At 42.4% G+C, this 15,166-nt stretch overlaps 1 protein-coding gene across 1 annotated transcript in view; it reads right to left on the minus strand.

Annotated features, from left to right (window-relative positions):
• Positions 1-373: 373 nt before the first annotated feature.
• The window catches only part of LOC115214854 (low-density lipoprotein receptor-related protein 2-like), a 75,169-nt gene continuing 60,376 nt past the window's right edge, over positions 374-15,166 (minus strand). The window contains exons 10-12 of the mRNA XM_036505164.1: positions 13,998-14,206; positions 1,508-1,642; positions 374-474 (exon numbers count right to left, since the gene is read on the minus strand). Coding sequence (XP_036361057.1) covers positions 374-474; positions 1,508-1,642; positions 13,998-14,206 — 445 coding nt within the window. The remainder of the gene's footprint in view (positions 475-1,507; positions 1,643-13,997; positions 14,207-15,166) is intronic.

A 15,166-nucleotide genomic window follows, 5' to 3' on the forward strand; every position in this document is an offset into this window, starting at 1 on the left:
TATGAAGGCTAGATTTGGTTTACCTGAAGTATTCAAAACCATAATTAGCATTTACTTTATGAAGGCTAGATTTGGCTCACCTAGAGTATTCAAATTGAATTTGAACAGTCCTTTGTAAGAATCAGCAAAATAGATAGTCTGGTCAGATGCAGTGTAGTCGAAAGATCGAATATAGGAGTATGTTGAAAAAGTGTTTGGAAGTGGTGGGATTATATCTGCATTGATAGAGAACTTTCTATCCAGTGGTAGACCTTTAAAAAGTCTTCTTTTGGAAAATAAAATAAATTTAGTGACACCTAAATCAAAAACAAAAAATAGGAAAAAAAAATATCAGTTGCAAATGTTTCTGTCATCTTTATTATTTTTTGTATTTTTAAACATCTGCTTTTTCATATTTACATGGATTATACAAGAGAATAGAGAAGGTAGAGTTTTTGATGCCTTTCCTGTCACCAACCTTAATAATTTCCCAGTCTATTGAACAGCACAGACACGTTTCAAGTAGAGAATGGAAAACAAATGACACTGTATAAACGAGCCTTTTGTTCACAAAGATTGCAGAACATGTCAAGACATCCCAAGACGCCTGGGCATGTTTCACAGTTGGCCGCGAGCAAATGGCACCATTAGCAAAGCTATTGTTTACTATCCGCAGATGAAATACATGAAGACAAGGGAAATATAAACTCTCTCAGCCCCTCCCTCACATACATACGTGTATGACAGGCTTCTTTCAGTTTCCATCTACCAATCTATCCAAAAAGCTTTGGTTGGCCTGGAAGCTATAGTAAAAGACACCATGTGGAACCAAAGGTGTCACACAATGGGACTGAACCAGAAAACATGTGATTGGGAAGTAAGCTTGTTAACACCACACACCGTCATTATATTGCTTCATTAGTTTTCTTTATGAGATGCTCAGGGTAAGACACCGAGTGATCTCTACTGACCCTATTTCGGTAGGGCTGACGGGTAGAATTTTTGGTTTGCACACACTGAACAGAAAATGGCAAGTCATTTTATAATATTTGAGGGTCTGGATTAAGACCCTTAAAAGACTTTGGTGCCCCCATATATATGTAATTCGAAATATAAACAATAATAAACCATGAAATTATTTTTTTTTATTTTTTCAAAATGGAACAAAACTAACAAAGAGATGGGAAATAATGTTTATTTTTGTAGAACTCCACTTTATTTATATTTGCAAAGTCTTTGATCAGATCCTCAAAGTTAATCTTATAGAACACTTTTGCTCTTATACTTAGAAGAAATAAAGCATCCCAAATATTATTTTAGCAAATTTAAAGTGATTTCTTTTGTGCCGTAAACCATTTACCATTTCTGTCATGCCCCCACCCTCCTTCCCTTGATGCCCTTAGAACATGCTTAATGGTTAATCCAGCGCTGACACTATATTGCAGCAGGATCCAATCTTCTCACACACAAATATAACACGCTGGTTATCATTGTAAACAACAGAATGACTTAAATGGTTAATACTTACGTGTACAATTAATTTGGTTTGAATCAGGAATGAAACCTATTTCACACAGACAACGGTAACCAAGCCCATCATTGTCAGAGGTATGAGTCACAACACAAATATGTTGACATTTAGCCTGCTTGCACGGATTTCTTCCTATTTAAATATAAAACTGTTGTTCTAAACTCCTGTAGATATTTTGTAATTACAATACAAGAATAATTTTTACAATAATTTCAGCATAATGACACAAACACAAAAACACTGTTAACTTCACTGAAACCATCTATTAGTTGGACCAACTGTGAGCTGGTCATTACTCCTTCAAAAAGGAGTAATGTGATTCTGTATTCATGTGGTGAAAAATATCGTTTCTATTAAAAGCAGAAGGCCTGAAATTTTGAGGGACGGGTTAAATTTGCCCACCAGAGCGCAACTAGTACTTATCTTATTCACCCTGAATGGATGAAGGGCAAAGTCGACCTCAGTGGAATATGGTCAAAATAATGGCAATTTTATATGACCATGGCAGTAAAATACTTTATGCTAAATATGATTTTTAGCCTTGAACTGAATTCCATTGATTGAATCAACCTAAAGTTTCTCTTGAATTTATATAATTAAAATAGATGACTTCTAATACAATGATGTTTGATGTAATAACTGTGAAGGTTCCCAGTCTAGTGGTTAGGATGTTATACTCATAAGGTCAGGGTTTCAATTCTCAGATCAGTTGTGTGTTGTGTTCTTGAGCAAAACACCTCATCTCACATTGCTGCAGTCCACTCGGCCGTAAATGTGTCACCCATTGATGAACTGGTATTCTATTCTGCTAGAATGTTGGCTGGCCTGCCTACTTCAGCAGGGTGACATCGTTTAAAAGCTAAAACAATGCAAGGAAGTGCATCGTGACCAGTGGTATATTACAAAATCTGATTGTCTGCTCAAGACAGTGATACAATAAGGTTTTAGCTATTGACTGAGTTTTCTGTTGAAAGACATTTATAATTTCAATAGTTTGAAAATCTTGGTTTTTTTAAATTATTTTTTCAGTTTTAACTTTAGTCATGAACTAAACTGAAACAAGGGACCTAAAATTCTCTAAATGAGTTTTGGTCCAGAAAGTAAACTTGAAATCAAATAATTCTGTCAAGTCAGAAAATTTTGGTAACTTCTTTGTTTTATTCATCAATTTATAACAAAAACAGCCGAGCAAATGGAGGCCATTGTGTTGCACCGTCTGAAGATACCTTTCTGCCAGTTCTTTGGTCCCACACTGATACCTGTTCTTGTCCTCTGAAGCAAACAATTCCTTCACTGAAGCCTTCACCTCTCTTTGGTTGATGAAGCGATGTGAGTGCAAGAAGTAAGCCATGAATTGGAGCAAGTAATTATCCAAGAGAGACATCTTTCTGCTATCTGAATATGTATAAGCAGTGGTTGACAAATGGCCAGCTTCTGGAACCTGTCACCAAAGATAGGTATTTTGAACACAAGCTGATGTTCTGCACTTGGTGGAATTACAAGGGAATAATTCACTATGAGTTTGTCCTGGACAGACAAACCATTGATGCCAACCTGTACTCTAAAGAGCTGGAGTGGATGAATGCCATTGAGTGACAAAAATCGCTGGCACTGATTAATAGGAAGTGAGTTCTTCTGCAGCAAGACAACACAGAACCTCACACTGCTCAAAAAACTGAGAATAAACTTCAGGAAGTTGAGGGAATCAAAATGATGCCAGGCCCAGCATATAGTCCAGATGAAGCACCCTTGGGTTATCACTTGTTCTGATCCATGGCTCACTTCCTGCTCTTGCAAAATTTCATCAACCAAAAGGAGATAGAAACTTCGGTGAAGGAGTTTTTTGCCTTGAAAGACAAGAACTGGCATCAGTGTAGGATCAAAAGAACTGGCAGAAAAGTACCTGTGAATGGTGCAACTCAATGGCCCCTGATTTGAATGCTAGGCTGTTTTTGTTGTGACATGACAAGTGAAGTAAATAAGTTACCAAAATAATGCAAGACTTTTGAATCAACACAGTGTTAGAAACTCTAAATGTCCGGCCTATACTTATAAATACTGCATTTGGTGGCATTGAAGATGTACTTTTCTCTCGCAAATATGCCTCAAAAATCACCCCAGGTTCTACATGTGAACTTGCTTTAATGCACTGACAACGTTTTTCGTGATATGCTCAGTTAGAATTGGGGGTTGGGTATCTGATATTTTTGGACATCTTTTATGCTGTCATATGAAGCACTGAAAAATATGGAAAACAATTAAAAGAAATTTCTCATTTAATATAATATATTGAGAATTCCAAAATGAGACATAACTTTTTCCCATATATATAGTGTAAGACTGATTGATGAGTGATTTGCAGCAATTTCAAAGCTCTACTTCGGGCTATTGATGAGTGATGTGCAGCAGTAGTTTCACAGCCCAAGTGCAGGCTGATTGATGAGTGATCTGCAGCAGTTTCACACTCCTAGTGCAGGCTGATTGATGAGTGATCTGCAGCAGTTTCACAGCCCAAGTGCAGGCTGATTGATGAGTGATCTGCAGCAGTTTCATAGCCCTAGTGCAGGTTGATTGATGAGTGATCTGCAGCAGTTTCACAGCCCAAGTGCACGCTGATTGATGAGTGATCTGCAGCAGTTTCATAGCCCTAGTGCACGCTGATTGATGAGTGATCTGCAGCAGTTTCATAGCCCTAGTGCAGGTTGATTGATGACTGATCTGCAGCAGTTTCACACTCCTAGTGCAGGCTGATTGATGAGCGATCTGCAGCAGTTTCACAGCCCAAGTGCACGCTGATTGATGAGTGATCTACAGCAGTTTCACACTCCTAGTGCAGGCTGATTGATGAGTGATTTGCAGTAGTTTCACAGCCCTAGTGCAGGCTGATTGATGAGCGATCTGCAGCAGTTTCACAGCCCAAGTGCAGGCTGATTGATGAGTGATCTGCAGCAGTTTCACACTCCTAGTGCAAGCTGATTGATGAGTGATCTGCAGCAGTTTCACAGCCCTAGTGCACGCTGATTGATGAGCGATCTGCAGCAGTTTCACAGCCCTAGTGCAGGCTGATTGATGACTGATCTGCAGCAGTTTCACAGCCCTAGTGCAGGCTGATTGATGACTGATCTGCAGCAGTTTCACAGCCCTAGTGCAGGCTGATTGATGACTGATCTGCAGCAGTTCACAGCCCTAGTGCAGGCTGATTGATGACTGATCTGCAGTAGTTTCACAGCCCTAGTGCTGGCTGATTGATGACTGATCTACAGCAGTTTCACACTCCTAGTGCAGGCTGATTGATGACTGATCTGCAGCAGTTTCACAGCCCTAGTGCAGGCTGATTGATGACTGATCTGCAGCAGTTTCACAGCCCTAGTGCAGGCTGATTGATGACTGATCTACAGCAGTTTCACACTCCTAGTGCACGCTGATTGATGAGCGATCTGCAGCAGTTTCACAGCCCAAGTGCAGGCTGATTGATGAGTGATCTGCAGCAGTTTCACACTCCTAGTGCAAGCTGATTGATGACTGATCTACAGCAGTTTCACAGCCCTAGTGCAGGCTGATTGATGACTGATCTGCAGCAGTTTCACAGCCCTAGTGCAGGCGGATTGATGAGCGATCTGCAGCAGTTTCACAGCCCAAGTGCACGCTGATTGATGAGCGATCTGCAGCAGTTTCACAGCCCAAGTGCAGGCTGATTGATGAGTGATCTGCAGCAGTTTCACACTCCTAGTGCAAGCTGATTGATGAGTGATCTGCAGCAGTTTCACAGCCCTAGTGCACGCTGATTGATGAGCGATCTGCAGCAGTTTCACAGCCCTAGTGCAGGCTGATTGATGAGTGATCTGCAGCAGTTTCACAGCCCTAGTGCAGGCTGATTGATGACTGATCTACAGCAGTTTCACACTCCTAGTGCAGGCTGATTGATGACTGATCTGCAGCAGTTTCACAGCCCTAGTGCAGGCTGATTGATGACTGATCTGCAGCAGTTTCACAGCCCTAGTGCAGGCTGATTGATGACTGATCTACAGCAGTTTCACAGCCCTAGTGCGGCTGATTGATGAGCGATCTGCAGCAGTTTCACAGCCCAAGTGCAGGCTGATTGATGAGCGATCTGCAGCAGTTTCACAGCCCAAGTGCACGCTGATTGATGAGCGATCTGCAGCAGTTTCACAGCCCAAGTGCAGGCTGATTGATGAGTGATCTGCAGCAGTTTCACAATCCTAGTACAAGCTGATTGATGAGTGATCTGCAGCAGTTTCACAGCCCTAGTGCACGCAGATTGATGAGCGATCTGCAGCAGTTTCACAGCCCTAGTGCAGGCTGATTGATGACTGATCTGCAGCAGTTTCACAGCCCTAGTGCAGGCTGATTGATGACTGATCTGCAGTAGTTTCACAGCCCTAGTGCAGGCTGATTGATGACTGATCTACAGCAGTTTCACACTCCTAGTGCAGGCTGATTGATGACTGATCTGCAGCAGTTTCACAGCCCTAGTGCAGGCTGATTGATGACTGATCTGCAGCAGTTTCACAGCCCTAGTGCAGGCTGATTGATGACTGATCTACAGCAGTTTCACACTCCTAGTGCAGGCTGATTGATGACTGATCTGCAGCAGTTTCACAGCCCTAGTGCAGGCTGATTGATGACTGATCTGCAGCAGTTTCACAGCCCTAGTGCAGGCTGATTGATGACTGATCTACAGCAGTTTCACAGCCCTAGTGCAGGCTGATTGATGACTGATCTGCAGTAGTTTCACAGCCCTTGCAGGCTGATGATGAACTGATCTGCAGCAGTTTCACAGCCCTAGTGCAGACTGATTGATGACTGATCTGCAGCAGTTTCACAGCCCTAGTGCAGGCTGATTGATGACTGATCTGCAGCAGTTTCACAGACCAAGTGCAGCTGATTGATGACTGATCTGCAGTAGTTTCACAGTCCTAGTGCAGGCTGATTGATGACTGATCTACAGCAGTTTCACACACCTAGTGCAGGCTGATTGATGAGCGATCTGCAGCAGTTTCACAGCCCTAGTGCAGGCTGATTGATGACTGATCTACAGCAGTTTCACACTCCTAGTGCAGGCTGATTGATGACTGATCTGCAGCATTTTCACAGCCCTAGTGCAGGCTGATTGATGACTGATCTGCAGCAGTTTCACAGCCCTAGTGCAGGCTGATTGATGACTGATCTACAGCAGTTTCACAGCCCTAGTGCAGGCTGATTGATGACTGATCTGCAGCAGTTTCACAGCCCTTGTGCAGGCTGATTGACGACTGATCTGCAGCAGTTTCACAGCCCTAGTGCAGGCTGATTGATGACTGATCTACAGCAGTTTCACAGCCCTAGTGCAGGCTGATTGATGACTGATCTGCAGTAGTTTCACAGCCCTAGTGCAGGCTGATTGATGACTGATCTGCAGCAGTTTCACAGCCCTAGTGCAGACTGATTGATGACTGATCTGCAGCAGTTTCACAGCCCTAGTGCAGGCTGATTGATGACTGATCTGCAGCAGTTTCACAGCCCTAGTGCAGGCTGATTGATGACTGATCTGCAGTAGTTTCACAGCCCTAGTGCAGGCTGATTGATGACTGATCTACAGCAGTTTCACACTCCTAGTGCAGGCTGATTGATGACTGATCTGCAGCAGTTTCACAGCCCTAGTGCAGGCTGATTGATGACTGATCTGCAGCAGTTTCACAGCCCTAGTGCAGGCTGATTGATGACTGATCTACAGCAGTTTCACACAGCTAGTGCAGGCTGATTGATGACTGATCTGCAGTAGTTTCACAGCCCTAGTGCAGGCTGATTGATGACTGATCTGCAGCAGTTTCACAGCCCTAGTGCAGGCTGATTGATGACTGATCTACAGCAGTTTCACAGCCCTAGTGCAGGCTGATTGATGACTGATCTGCAGTAGTTTCACAGCCCTAGTGCAGGCTGATTGATGACTGATCTGCAGCAGTTTCACAGCCCTAGTGCAGACTGATTGATGACTGATCTGCAGCAGTTTCACAGCCCTAGTGCAGGCTGATTGATGACTGATCTGCAGCAGTTTCACAGCCCTAGTGCAGGCTGATTGATGACTGATCTGCAGTAGTTTCACAGCCCTAGTGCAGGCTGATTGATGACTGATCTACAGCAGTTTCACACTCCTAGTGCAGGCTGATTGATGACTGATCTGCAGCAGTTTCACAGCCCTAGTGCAGGCTGATTGATGACTGATCTGCAGCAGTTTCACAGCCCTAGTGCAGGCTGATTGATGACTGATCTACAGCAGTTTCACACTCCTAGTGCAGGCTGATTGATGAGCGATCTGCAGCAGTTTCACAGCCCTAGTGCAGGCTGATTGATGACTGATCTGCAGCAGTTTTCCAGCCCTAGTGCAGGCTGATTGATGACTGATCTGCAGTAGTTTCACAGCCCTAGTGCAGGCTGATTGATGACTGATCTACAGCAGTTTCACACTCCTAGTGCAGGCTGATTGATGACTGATCTGCAGCAGTTTCACAGCCCTAGTGCAGGCTGATTGATGACTGATCTGCAGCAGTTTCACAGCCCTAGTGCAGGCTGATTGATGACTGATCTACAGCAGTTTCACACTCTAGTGCAGGCTGATTGATGACTGATCTGCAGCAGTTTCACAGCCTAGTGCAGGCTGATTGACGACTGATCTGCAGCAGTTTCACAGCCCTAGTGCAGGCTGATTGATGACTGATCTACAGCAGTTTCACAGCCCTAGTGCAGGCTGATTGATGACTGATCTGCAGTAGTTTCACAGCCCTAGTGCAGGCTGATTGATGACTGATCTGCAGCAGTTTCACAGCCTAGTGCAGACTGATTGATGACTGATCTGCAGCAGTTTCACAGCCCTAGTGCAGGTGATTGATGACTGATCTGCAGCAGTTTCACAGCCCTAGTGCAGGCTGATTGATGACTGATCTGCAGTAGTTTCACAGCCCTAGTGCAGGCTGATTGATGACTGATCTGCAGTAGTTTCACACTCCTAGTGCAGGCTGATTGATGACTGATCTGCAGCAGTTTCACAGCCCTAGTGCAGGCTGATTGATGACTGATCTGCAGCAGTTTCACAGCCCTAGTGCAGGCTGATTGATGACTGATCTACAGCAGTTTCACACTCCTAGTGCAGGCTGATTGATGACTGATCTGCAGCAGTTTCACAGCCCTAGTGCAGGCTGATTGATGACTGATCTGCAGCAGTTTCACAGCCCTAGTGCAGGCTGATTGATGACTGATCTGCAGCAGTTTCACAGCCCTAGTGCAGGCTGATTGATGACTGATCTGCAGTAGTTTCACAGCCCTAGTGCAGGCTGATTGATGACTGATCTACAGCAGTTTCACACTCCTAGTGCAGGCTGATTGATGACTGATCTGCAGCAGTTTCACAGCCCTAGTGCAGGCTGATTGATGACTGATCTGCAGCAGTTTCACAGCCCTAGTGCAGGCTGATTGATGACTGATCTGCAGCAGTTTCACAGCCCTAGTGCAGGCTGATTGATGACTGATCTGCAGTAGTTTCACAGCCTAGTGCAGGCTGATTGATGACTGATCTACAGCAGTTTCACACTCCTAGTGCAGGCTGATTGATGACTGATCTGCAGCAGTTTCACAGCCCTAGTGCAGGCTGATTGATGACTGATCTGCAGCAGTTCACAGCCCTAGTGCAGGCTGATTGATGACTGATCTACAGCAGTTTCACACTCCTAGTGCAGGCTGATTGATGACTGATCTGCAGCAGTTTCACAGCCCTAGTGCAGGCTGATTGATGACTGATCTACAGCAGTTTCACACTCCTAGTGCAGGCTGATTGATGACTGATCTACAGCAGTTTCACACTCCTAGTGCAGGCTGATTGATGACTGATCTGCAGCAGTTTCATAGCCCTAGTGCAGGCTGATTGATGACTGATCTACAGCAGTTTCACACTCCTAGTGCAGGCTGATTGATGACTGATCTACAGCAATTTCACACTCCTAGTGCAGGCTGATTGATGACTGATCTGCAGCAGTTTCACAGCCCTAGTGCAGGCTTGTGTTAAACATTTGTTCTTAGGTTTCCAGCTCTTTTGATCGCTCATATATTCTTTCTTGGTTGGAAGAGAAGGATAAAGTTCCTTCCCAAGACATAAAGTCATACGAGGCTGGTTTCTCAGTTTTTATGGTGTATATATATTCCCCCTGGATGGGATGCCAGTCCATCACAGGGATATTCATTTTTGCCGGGTGAGTGGGGACGGAGCAATGTGAAATGAAGTGTTTTGTTCAAGAACAGAATGCAACACCTCATCCAGGAATTGAAACCATAGTCTTACGATCATTAGTCTGATGCCCTGACCACTAAGCCACGTGCTTCCGCTTTCTCTTCATTACAAACACACAATAATCTGTGGCAACTCAGACCAATTCCAATTATCAGTATTCTTTTACTTGTTTCAGTCATCTGACTGTGGCCATGCTGGAACACTGCCTTAAAGTGTTTTAGTCAGAGAAATCATCCCCAGCATTTATTCTTTATAAGCCTAGAATTTATATAATCAGTTTGTTTTGCTGACCCACTTTATGAGGACATAAACACTCCTGCATCAGTTGTCAAGCAATGGTGGGGGTGACAAACACAAAGACACATACACGCATAAATATATAAGTGTATGATGGGATTCTTTCAGTTTCTGTTTATCAAACCCACTCACAAGTTTTGGGATGATCCAAGGTTATATTCGAAGACATTTGCCAAAGGTACCATGCAGTGAGACTGAACCCAGAACCCTGTGGTTGGGAAGCAAGCTTCTTACTTTTTATTCGTTTCAGTCATAGGACTGTGGCCATGCTGGAGCTCCACCTTGAATGGCTTAGTTGGACAAATTGACCCCAGGGCTTAATTTCGAAGTCTGATACTTATTGTATCAGTATGTTTTGTCAAACTGCTAAGTTATGGGAATGTAAACAAACTAACACTCGTTGTCAAACAGTATGGCTGTGTGTGTATATTGATATGTGTGTGTGTGTGTGTGTGTGTGTGAAGATACATGGCCTAATGGTTGCTAAATCATGAGTTCGATTCCTGGACTAGGCAGCTCATTGTGTTCTTGAGCAAAACACTTCATTTCATGTCGGTCTGTGGGTGGGAGAGAGGCAAAATCATTGGTTTGTTGGCAGAGATGCTTTATGGTATATCTTGTGGCTCTCTAAATTCTGAGTTCAAATCCCATCTGCCTAGAAAAGGCAGCAGAAAACCACTCCAGTATTCATCTCGTGTCCAGTCATGACAGCCAAAGTTCCAGTAATTACTTGATGGTGGCAGGGGAGAGTAGTTGGCCTTTCAGGTCACAGAGTGAGTGCTAGAGAAGGTTCACCCACACAGGATCTCCCCAAGCGCAGACCACCACTCCACTACATACACACATTTATATAAGAGAAGCAAGGAATAGGTTATCAAGTAAGCTCGCTTTCATGTGTGGTAGATGCGCAGGAACAATAATTACTAAGAGCACAAGGGACTTAAAATTCTCTCAAATACCCAGGAAGCTCTCTTGATGTAGGAGATAGTTTCTGCTATTTAAGAGACCAAATTAGTAACAGTGATGGATGCTCTGAAAGTATTGTTTCTAGAATAAGAATAAGATGGAGGAAGTTCAGAGAACTGCTACCTCTTTTGGCAGCAAAATGACTCTCTCTCTCTCTCTCTCTCTCTCTCTCTCTCAGAGTGAAAGGTAGGTTGTACAATGCTTGTGTGAGGACAGCGATGTTACATGGTAGTGAGACATGGGTTCTGACTGCAGAGGACATGCATAAGCTGGAGAGGAATGAAGGTAGTGTGCCCCACTGGATTTACAATGTCCGTGCCCATGACCTCAGAGCACAACTGTGTTGAGAGAAAAGTTAGGCATAAGAGGGATTAAATGTGGTATGCAGGAGGAGAGAAGAATGTGTTGGTTTGGATGTGTGATACATATACAGAAGTGCCTAGAGGGAGAGTCAGGAAGAAATGGGATGAAGTGGTGAGGACCGACCTTAGGATGTTGAGGCTCAAGGAGGAGACAATAGACCAAGATGTTTGGCAATATGAGGTTCTAGAGAAGACCTGTCTATGAAACTGAGTGCTTGAAGGGTTGTGTCCCATCCACATGTAACAACACACCTTTCACCCATTCTACTCTAAGAAACCAAACTACAACTCCTCTTTTAAACTGCATCTTTCTCTTCCTCACATTTCCTCTTCATAAACTACAATTGTTTCCCAATCCCCTTTCTTACCCTCACTGCCCTGCTCATTGTATCACAGCTCCTCACACCCCCAACACCCACACCCTATTTTTCTACCCAGGTTCTCTGCTCAGATCCTTGTTACTTCTGAATATATATCCGAGCACTACACTATCTCTCTTCTGTTCTCTCTGACACTTTTCCCACTCTCTCTCTCTCTCTTTCCCGTCTCTCTTACCTTTGGTCACTCTCTCTCTCTCTCTCCTCTTATTTTTTCTCTGACTGGGTAATCAAATATCTCCTTTACATCAGCACATTTGTTCCTGGCCTCTTTCTTGTACTTCTCTCTTACTCACTATCTTCTCTCTCTCTCTCTCTCTCTCTCTCTCTCTCTCTCTCTCTCTTTAGCAAGACACCTCTTTCTGCTTTCCTATTTCTCTGTTGCACTCTAATCTTTCATCATCTGATACTGGATCACTTCCTCTAATACCCAACTCTTTTGTGACAAGACACCTGCTTCTGTCTCTCTGTCTCTTCGTCATACTCAAATCTTTTATCATCTGACACAAGTCCCCCTCCGCAAATGCCCCTGTCCCTCTTATAATTCCTTGTATTATGAGTTACTTGGTCACCTTGCCTGTGCAGTGCTGGCGTCATGTTAAAAGCATTCAGTTCACACTGTAACGTGGTTGGCATGGTTGGAATAGCATCTAGCTATAAACATCATGCCAAAACAAACCTTGCCTGTGCTAGTGCCACGTAAAAAGTACTGAGTCTACTCTGTAGAGTGTTGGTTGATGTTAGGAAGGGCATCCAGTCATAAAACGGACACATAAGCCTCCTAAGGTAGTATTACTACCTGGCCAGCTCCTGTCAACCATCCTATGCATACATGTAAGGAAAATGGATGTTAAACAACAACAACGATGATGATAATGATGATGATGATGATATATATATGATAGGTTTCCAGGTGGGTTCTGTCAACCAAATCCACTCACAAGACTGTAGTCTGCCTGACGTGATTATAGTAGAAGACACTTGCCCAAGGTGCCACGCAGTGGGACTTAACCCCAGACCCATGTGAGCTTTTTAACTGCCCAACCATGCATGTGCCTATTATAAATTATCTAAGAAATTTTTCTATAACTAATTAATAAATGCATGCAATAAATACATTTATTAATTTGTCTTTATTTTTCACCGATGGCAGCTGAATGTTTACATTTCCAGATATAAGTAATACAGTTTTTTAAAACTCATTCTTTGCAGTGTGTACAGTGAAATATGAAGTGATGTTATGCATATTTATTTTTAATATAGGTTCCAGCAGATTCAAATGCAAATATGCTACTTGCTGTTGTGTATGTCACAGGAGAACAACTTCTTTTTTATGACAACAGTCTCTTTGGTGCAAGAGATTCTTGGTTTATTGGTGCAAGAGATTCTAAGACACCGGTGTTTTGATATGTTGTGTCCCATCAGCCAGAAGTAGCTGGATTTTGAACCCTTTAGCATTTAGATTTCTCTGCCAAATGTAATGCTTGTTTTGAATTAATTACACATAATATCATAGCTCTGAAATTGGGATTCTATGATAGTATATTTTTAGAATGACATTATAGGGTAGGTGTGACAGGTCAAATCTGGCTGGTCTGAACAGTAAACATTAAATTTTGGGGGCTGAATATGACCAGTTTTTTAAATGCTAAACAGTTTAAGCCTAAACAAGTCACTGACTTTGTTTATAATTTCAGTGGACAAGCTATTTTCTGATCAGTGCTTATATCAACTGATAAAAAATGCAGCATTTTATTGGTTGGCAGATATAAACACTGATCAAAAAACAGTTTGTTCACTGAAATTATAAACAAAGCATTAGAATCTGCCAGAATGTACCATAAATAAATATGAATAATCATTGTGAATAATGAATAATCATTATTAGAAAATAATTAAGGCAGTGAGCTGGAAGAATTGTTAGCATGCTGGATGAAATGCTTAGTGGTATTTTGACTGTCGCTACATTCTGAGTTCAAATTCTGCCAAGGTCAACTTTGCCTTTTATCCTTTCAGGACTGATAAACTGAGTCCCAGTGAAAGACTGGGGTCAGTGTAACCGACTAGTCCCCTCCCCCAAAATTTCAGGCCTTGTGCCTATAGTAGAAAGGATTATTACGAAAATAATTAATTGATAAGAACTAATAATTCTTTTATGACAATAGAAGACTTCATCCAAACATACTTGGTAGAAAGATGATACTAACCTTGTGGTTGCAAAGATGAATGGAAAATTTTCAATCTTTGAGGAATTTCAGAAGTATTGTGATATATTTCTGTTAAAGTGGAAATGCTACCATTTTTATTCATCTTCATAATTTTACCCTTATTCAAATCAGCCCAAAAGAGATGGCTTTCAAAATGTGTTATTGCCACAGGTGATGGAATATATTTTCCTCCCGCAATGATTTCAAATCTACAAAAACATGGATGAACATAACAATTATAAGAATTTATGATACGGAAGAGAATTTTTTGCAATTATAATTGTTTCTTATTTATTGCTAATGGATCATACATGAAATTCTTGCTATTTTCTGAGAATCAACAGCCAATGCTTTATCTAGAAAATGGTTCGTAAATAAATTATTGCATTCATGAGTCAAACGTAATCCTTGATCAGCATCAAGTCATCTTTTAGTGGTTACAGTATTGATGGTCATAAAGTCAAGGGTTCAATTCCTGGAGGTACACCGTGTCCTTAAGCAAGGCACTTCATTCCACTTTGCTCCAGTCCATTCAGCTGGCAAAACTGCACTTTACTTGTAATTCAAAGGACCAGCTTGTCACATTCTGTCACACTGAATCTTCCAGAGAACTATGTTAAGGGTACACATGTCTACAGAGTACTCAGCCACTTGCAGGTTAATTTCATGAGTAGGCTGTTCCATTGACTGGATCTACTGGGACCCTCGCTGTCCTAACTAATGGAGTATCAGTTGTCCAGTAGACTTTCAGAGTAGCCATCACTGTCTCATGCAGAAGGAAAGGGATAAGAAATTGGCTGGTTGTTTCCTTCTGTGAAACAATTTTTTTTATCCAAAACATTTGATATTTTTTTTTATATTTTTGCCCTTCAATTTCATGAACTTTTCCAGCAAATGTTTTTGGCACGTTTTTTCCATTCCAAAATTCTACTGATCAACTATGGCACCAATTTTAGGAATATGGTAGTTTATTTACTAATCCTTTAATATCCATAAAGGATAAGGAACCAGTGCTCCATTGGTTGTGATGACAAGAGTCCAGTGACCAGATCAATGGAACAGCCTGTTCATGGAATTAAAGTGCAAGTGGCTGAGTACTTCATAGACATGCATGCCCTTAATGTAGTTCTCAGGGAGATTCAGCATGACATAGAATGTAATGAGGGGGG

Source organism: Octopus sinensis, linkage group LG8 (assembly GCF_006345805.1).
Source record: "Octopus sinensis linkage group LG8, ASM634580v1, whole genome shotgun sequence".
Lineage (NCBI taxonomy): Eukaryota > Metazoa > Mollusca > Cephalopoda > Octopoda > Octopodidae > Octopus > Octopus sinensis.